At 49.1% G+C, this 7500-nt stretch overlaps 1 protein-coding gene across 1 annotated transcript in view; it reads left to right on the top strand.

The window, feature by feature from the left end:
- Positions 1-7500, top strand: part of cfap36 (cilia and flagella associated protein 36) — a 19487-nt gene that overhangs the window by 5545 nt on the left and 6442 nt on the right. Inside the window, exon 4 of the mRNA XM_079855464.1 lies at positions 6400-6514. Coding sequence (XP_079711590.1) covers positions 6400-6514 — 115 coding nt within the window. The remainder of the gene's footprint in view (positions 1-6399; positions 6515-7500) is intronic.

Genomic DNA, 7500 nt, shown 5'->3' with positions numbered 1-7500 from the left:
GGTGTGGGCGGGGTCTATGCTAATACAGAAGAGTCCGTCAGCAGTCGTGGGCGGGGTCTATGCTAATTCAGCAAAGTCCGTCAGCAGGTGTGGGCGGGGTCTATGCTAATACAGAAGAGTCCGTCAGCAGGCGTGGGTGGGGTCTATGCTAATACAGCAGAGTCCGTAGGCAGGCGTGGGCGGGGTCTATGCTAATTCAGCGGAGTCCATCAGCAGGTGTGGGCCGGGTCTATGCTAATACAGCAGAGTCCGTCAGCAGTTGTGGGTGGGGTCTATGCTAATACAGAAGAGTCCGTCAGCAGTCGTGGGTGGGGTCTATGCTAATACAGAAGAGTCCGTCAGCAGGTGTGGGTGGGGTCTATGCTAATACAGAAGAGTCCGTCAGCAGTCGTGGGTGGGGTCTATGCTAATACAGAAGAGTCCGTCAGCAGGTGTGGGTGGGGTCTATGCTAATTCAGCAGAGTCCGTAGGCAGGCGTGGGCAGGGTCTATGCTAATACAGAAGAGTCCGTCAGCAGGTGTGGGCGGGGTCTATGCTAATTCAGCAGAGTCCGTCAGCAGGTGTGGGCGGGGTTTATGCTAATACAGAAGAGTCCGTCAGCAGGTGTGGGCGGGGTCTATGCTAATACAGCAGAGTCCGTCAGCAGGTGTGGGCGGGGTCTATGCTAATACAGAAGAGTCCGTCAGCAGGTGTGGGCGGGGTCTATGCTAATACAGAAGAGTCCGTCAGCAGGCGTGGGTGGGGTCTATGCTAATACAGCAGAGTCCGTAGGCAGGCGTGGGCGGGGTCTATGCTAATTCAGCGGAGTCCATCAGCAGGTGTGGGCCGGGTCTATGCTAATACAGCAGAGTCCGTAGGCAGGCGTGGGCGGGGTCTATGCTAATTCAGCGGAGTCCATCAGCAGGTGTGGGCCGGGTCTATGCTAATACAGCAGAGTCCGTCAGCAGTTGTGGGTGGGGTCTATGCTAATACAGAAGAGTCCGTCAGCAGTCGTGGGTGGGGTCTATGCTAATACAGAAGAGTCCGTCAGCAGGTGTGGGTGGGGTCTATGCTAATACAGAAGAGTCCGTCAGCAGTCGTGGGTGGGGTCTATGCTAATACAGAAGAGTCCGTCAGCAGGTGTGGGTGGGGTCTATGCTAATTCAGCAGAGTCCGTAGGCAGGCGTGGGCAGGGTCTATGCTAATACAGAAGAGTCCGTCAGCAGGTGTGGGCGGGGTCTATGCTAATTCAGCAGAGTCCGTCAGCAGGTGTGGGCGGGGTCTATGCTAATACAGAAGAGTCCGTCAGCAGGTGTGGGCGGGGTCTATGCTAATACAGCAGAGTCCGTAGGCAGGCGTGGGCGGGGTCTATGCTAATACAGAAGAGTCCGTCAGCAGGCGTGGGTGGGGTCTATGCTAATACAGCAGAGTCCGTAGGCATACGTGGGCGGGGTCTATGCTAATACAGCAGAGTCCGTAGGCAGGCGTGGGTGGGGTCTATGCTAATACAGCAGAGTCCGTCAGCAGGTGTGGGCGGGGTCTATGCTAATACAGAAGAGTCCGTCAGCAGGCGTGGGTGGGGTCTATGCTAATACAGCAGAGTCCGTAGGCAGGCGTGGGCGGGGTCTATGCTAATTCAGCGGAGTCCATCAGCAGGTGTGGGCCGGGTCTATGCTAATACAGCAGAGTCCGTCAGCAGTTGTGGGTGGGGTCTATGCTAATACAGAAGAGTCCGTCAGCAGTCGTGGGCAGGGTCTATGCTAATACAGAAGAGTCCGTCAGCAGGTGTGGGCGGGGTCTATGCTAATTCAGCAGAGTCCGTCAGCAGGTGTGGGCGGGGTCTATGCTAATTCAGCAGAGTCCGTCAGCAGGGGTGGGCGTGGTCTATGCTAATACAGAAGAGTCCGTCAGCAGGTTTGGGCGGGGTCTATGCTAATTCAGCAGAGTCCGTAGGCAGGCGTGGGTGGGGTCTATGCTAATACAGAAGAGTCCGTCAGCAGGCGTGGGCGGGGTCTATGCTAATTCAGCAGAGTCCGTAGGCAGGCGTGGGCGGGGTCTATGCTAATACAGAAGAGTCCGTCAGCAGGCGTGGGCGGGGTCTATGCTAATTCAGCAGAGTCCGTAGGCAGGCGTGGGCGGGGTCTATGCTAATACAGAAGAGTCCGTCAGCAGGCGTGGGCGGGGTCTATGCTAATTCAGCAGAGTCCGTAGGCAGGCGTGGGCGGGGTCTATGCTAATACAGCGGAGTCCGTCAGCAGGCGTGGGCGGGGTCTATGCTAATACAGCAGAGTCCGTCAGCAGTCGTGGGCGGGGTCTATGCTAATTCAGCAGAGTCCGTCAGCAGGTGTGGGTGGGGTCTATGCTAATACAGAAGAGTCCGTCAGCAGTCGTGGGTGGGGTCTATGCTAATACAGAAGAGTCCGTCAGCAGGTGTGGGTGGGGTCTATGCTAATACAGAAGAGTCCGTCAGCAGTCGTGGGTGGGGTCTATGCTAATTCAGCAGAGTCCGTAGGCAGGCGTGGGCAGGGTCTATGCTAATACAGAAGAGTCCGTCAGCAGGTGTGGGCGGGGTCTATGCTAATTCAGCAGAGTCCGTCAGCAGGTGTGGGCGGGGTCTATGCTAATACAGAAGAGTCCGTCAGCAGGTGTGGGTGGGGTCTATGCTAATTCAGCAGAGTCCGTAGGCAGGCGTGGGCAGGGTCTATGCTAATACAGAAGAGTCCGTCAGCAGGTGTGGGCGGGGTCTATGCTAATTCAGCAGAGTCCGTCAGCAGGGGTGGGCGGGGTCTATGCTAATACAGAAGAGTCCGTCAGCAGGTGTGGGTGGGGTCTATGCTAATTCAGCGGGGTCCGTCAGCAGGTGTGGGTGGGGTCTATGCTAATTCAGCAGAGTCAGTAGGCAGGCGTGGGCGGGGTCTATGCTAATACAGAAGAGTCCGTCAGCAGGCGTGGCCGGGGTCTATGCTAACACAGAAGAGTCCGTCAGCAGGTGTGGGCGGGGTCTATGCTAATTCAGCAGAGTCCGTAGGCAGGCGTGGGTGGGGTCTATGCTAATACAGAAGAGTCCGTCAGCAGGCGTGGGCGGGTCTATGCTAATACAGAAGAGTCCGTAGGCAGGCGTGGGCGGGGTCTATGCTAATACAGAAGAGTCCGTCAGCAGGTGTGGGTGGGGTCTATGCTAATTCAGCAGAGTCCGTAGGCAGGCGTGGGCGGGGTCTATGCTAATACAGCAGAGTCCGTCAGCAGGCGTGGGCGGGGTCTATGCTAATACAGCAGAGTCCGTCAGCAGGCGTGGGCGGGGTCTATGCTAATACAGCAGAGTCCGTCAGCAGGCGTGGGCGGGGTCTATGCTAATACAGCAGAGTCCGTCAGCAGGCGTGGGCGGGGTCTATGCTAATACAGCAGAGTCCGTCAGCAGGCGTGGGCGGGGTCTATGCTAATACAGCAGAGTCCGTCAGCAGGCGTGGGCGGGGTCTGTGCTAATACAGCAGAGTCCGTCAGCAGGCGTGGGCGGGGTCTATGCTAATACAGCAGAGTCCGTCAGCAGGCGTGGGCGGGGTCTATGCTAATACAGCAGAGTCCGTCAGCAGGTGTGGGCGGGGTCTGTGCTAATACAGCAGAGTCCGTCAGCAGGCGTGGGCGGGGTCTGTGCTAATACAGCAGAGTCCGTCAGCAGGCGTGGGCAGGGTCTATGCTAATACAGCAGAGTCCGTCAGCAGGCGTGGGCGGGGTCTATGCTAATACAGCAGAGTCCGTCAGCAGGCGTGGGCGGGGTCTATGCTAATACAGCAGAGTCCGTCAGCAGGCGTGGGCGGGGTCTATGCTAATACAGCAGAGTCCGTCAGCAGGCGTGGGCGGGGTCTATGCTAATACAGCGGAGTCCGTCAGCAGGCGTGGGCGGGGTCTATGCTAATTCAGCAGAGTCCGTAGGCAGGCGTGGGCGGGGTCTATGCTAATACAGCGGAGTCCGTCAGCAGGCGTGGGCGGGGTCTATTCTAATTCAGCAGAGTCCGTAGGCAGGCGTGGGCGGGGTCTATGCTAATACAGCAGAGTCCGTCAGCAGGCGTGGGCGGGGTCTATGCTAATACAGCAGAGTCCGTCAGCAGGCGTGGGCGGGGTCTATTCTAATTCAGCAGAGTCCGTAGGCAGGCGTGGGCGGGGTCTATGCTAATACAGCAGAGTCCGTCAGCAGGCGTGGGCGGGGTCTATGCTAATACAGAAGAGTCCGTCAGCAAGTGTGGGTGGGGTCTATGCTATGCTATGCTAAAATTTGCATAGGTCCACTTTAATGATTAACAGTTAAAGCTAGGGTAGGTAATCCTGTTCAGAAAAAAAAAACATTCCAAATTTGTTTAAACTGTCTTTATATACCAATACATAATTAAAATGTAAGTACTCTGAAAAAGAAAGTATAAAAATCGAGTGTCTGTAGACCTCTCACGACTGTTGTAAACACAGGTCATTATTTCCATTCACTCCACCCCCTCCCTTCTGGGCTCCTTCCAAAGCCACGCCCCCAAAACACATGAACGCGCGACGCCAAACGCTCAGGCTCAGCTGAAGACGCATTTATTATTTACCTGAGACGAGCGGAGAGGAAGGAGCGTAGTGCATGCAGTAACATCATGTCAGAATCACATGTAATAAAATACCTAACTTTATCACTATGAGTATAAACAAATATGATGGCTTTTAGTACTCACTATCAAGCTAGCATATCGATACTGGTAAAGTTTAAAATATATTTTGTTTGATTCGGTAACGAGCTATATTTAGGCTATAGGTAACGAGCTATATTTATAAGGCAAAGCTAGGTTGCATTGATACACGTTTTTCCATAACCATCAGTTACACTGTGATGAAGGTGAATTTTGTGTAAGAGTCATAACATATACGGTGTTTTGCATGTAAGAGTTTCCATGATGAAAACATTGTTGACTCTGATGAGGACTAACGTTACACTCCGGTGACAAGTACCGCATCGTCGGTTCGAGGACAGGTCCACTCCGGGGTCGGGGACGAAGCAGAGGAGGTCGTTCAAGAGTGCGGGCAGGGTCCGAGGAAGTAGTTTAGCAAAGTAGCAAAGCTGGCATTGGTACTTTTTGCTGCATTTTCTCAGCCATTGTGCCGCAAACTCCTGCTTACTCGGTGTAGTGAGCTGAATATTTCCGGGAACGGTGACATGTGATGATGAGTGCACGCAGGGCTGTGCACGCAGTGGTGCTCGGGCACGAGACATGAAGGCATCTGATTGGTTCTTTACATTCGCACCGAATGGCAGTGATTGGTCAGAGTTTTTACTGTCCTGCAGCTGCTACAGAGGTCAGATTTTTTCCATTCCTTTTTCTGAACACATAATGTATTGACTACTCTCAGAATGGAAGGACCATTTCACCCAGTATAAAAAAAAATGTTTCTGAACAGGATTACCTACCCTACCTTTAATGATGTATATCTGTTTTTGAAAGTAAAAAGAACAAGCCATCTAATGATTTACAGTGAAAAGCTGAGAACTGACAGTCTTCTTTATATTAGTATTGATCTCCGCTCGTGGAGAAGCTTGTGATGAAGTCTGACTCATCATGTGGCTCTTCTCTTTTCCATCAGTGTTATAATGGATGTCAGTCTGTGTTAATGGATCAGGAATGGCCTGCTGGATTTACTGGGTTAATATATAGTGCTGCAGATTTGACATCTTTCTGTCTTCTGAACACCATAATCAATCACTCAATATTTTTTTCCTCTTTTGTAAAGTCATAGAATCTGATGTGGATTTGTTTGTTTGCTATTGGAGCAAATGGAAAAGCAAAAGTCGAGTTTGTTGTAGTTTCCGTTCACCACTATAATAGTTTACAGGACGACTTCTGCTCCGGTTGCTCTGGTGTAGTTCCCGAGGCCTGTAGTCGTGGACACTGATGATGGATGCGTTCAGATTCACAGCGCTGTATCTGTGTAGTGTAGCATGAGGACATCCCAGAGCAGAGCTGGAGTGTGGAGACTGAGACACATGCAGGAGATTAGGTAACTGGGTTACTGAGACTGACCTGAACTAGATCACAGACCTAGAAACTGCTGATCGGCTGAAGTCAGTCCTGCAAATATACTCCGTAAAGAAGATCCTGAATGGGCTCACAGGTGAACGCTCACCCACAGATCCAATCAGATCTGAGCTCGGTGGGTCACATGTCCAGACAGTATTATTCAGCAAACCTCCACAGTCTTCCTCTGAGAGACGCAGTCGGTCCCCTTCTATAGTTCTCTCTGTTCTGCTCATATTAATATTCAGTAATATTGTTGATCTGACACTATGAACTGAATTGATCTGAATAATGACTATTGTGTTTAGAGCTGTAAAAGTGCAGTTAGTGCCCCTGTAATGTCAGTGTGATGATGGCTCACTGCGTCCTCCTCTTTAAACAGGCTGTTTTCCAGCCAGTTCTTGCTACTGATGATTTTCAGATGTTTCGCTCTCTGATGGTCCAGAAGAACATGGAGCTTCAGCTGCAGGCTCTGCGTGTCATCAAAGAGAGAAACGGTATTTACACCACAGACGTGTGTGTTTATAATGTATGCAATGTATATAATGTAGGGCTGTCAAAAGATTAATCGCGATTAATCGCATCCAAAATAAAAGTTTGTTTTTACATAATATATGTGTGTGTACTGTGTATAATTATTTTGTATATATAAATACACACACATGCATGTATATATTTAAGAAAAATGTGTTATTTATATATAAAAAATATATATTTATATATAATATAAACTATATAAATATATATACAGTATATGTATGCAAATATTTCTTAAATATATACATGCATGTGTGTGTATTTATATATACAAAATAATTATACACAGTACACACACATATATTATGTAAACACAAACTTTTATTTTGGATGCGATTAATCGCGATTAATCTTTTGACAGCCCTAATATAATGTAATAATAATTGCAGCTTATCTTGCAATTCTGACTTTATTTCTCACAATTCTCAATTCATATATAAACTCAGAATTGCAAGATTTGCGAAATATAAACGTAATTGAGAGAAAAAAGTCAGAATTGTGGAAAAAAATGGACAAACTTGTAATTGCAAGAAAAAAAGTCAGAATTGTGAGAGAAACTCGCAATTGAGAAAAATGTCAGAATTGGGAGATATAAACTCGTAATTTCGAGGAAAAAAGTCAGAATTGCGAGTAATAAACTTTTGAATAGTTTTATTTCGTGGCGTAACGAGCTTCCATACTCAGATAACAGCAGCGCCCGTGTTTCAGTTGCTGATGGAGAAAGAGCCTCTCACTGGCTGATTGGTTTAGAAGTTCAAACCCAGACAGGATGTTTAACAAAAGTCATTTACTTCGTTTTCATGGTGAAATTAATTATCATTAAATCAAGTGAAGCAATAATGTATAAACCAGCATTAATAATTACTTGCTTATTATTATTATTATTATTATTGAAATGATTGAAAGTTGCTTCATTAATTCTGAATGTGTCTCCACATTCGATTCA

The sequence above is a fragment of the Squalius cephalus genome (genome assembly GCF_949319135.1).
Source record: "Squalius cephalus genome assembly, chromosome: 21".
Lineage (NCBI taxonomy): Eukaryota > Metazoa > Chordata > Actinopteri > Cypriniformes > Leuciscidae > Squalius > Squalius cephalus.
Note: the sequence above shows the minus strand (reverse complement) of the source record. Positions and strands in the feature narration are given on the sequence as shown.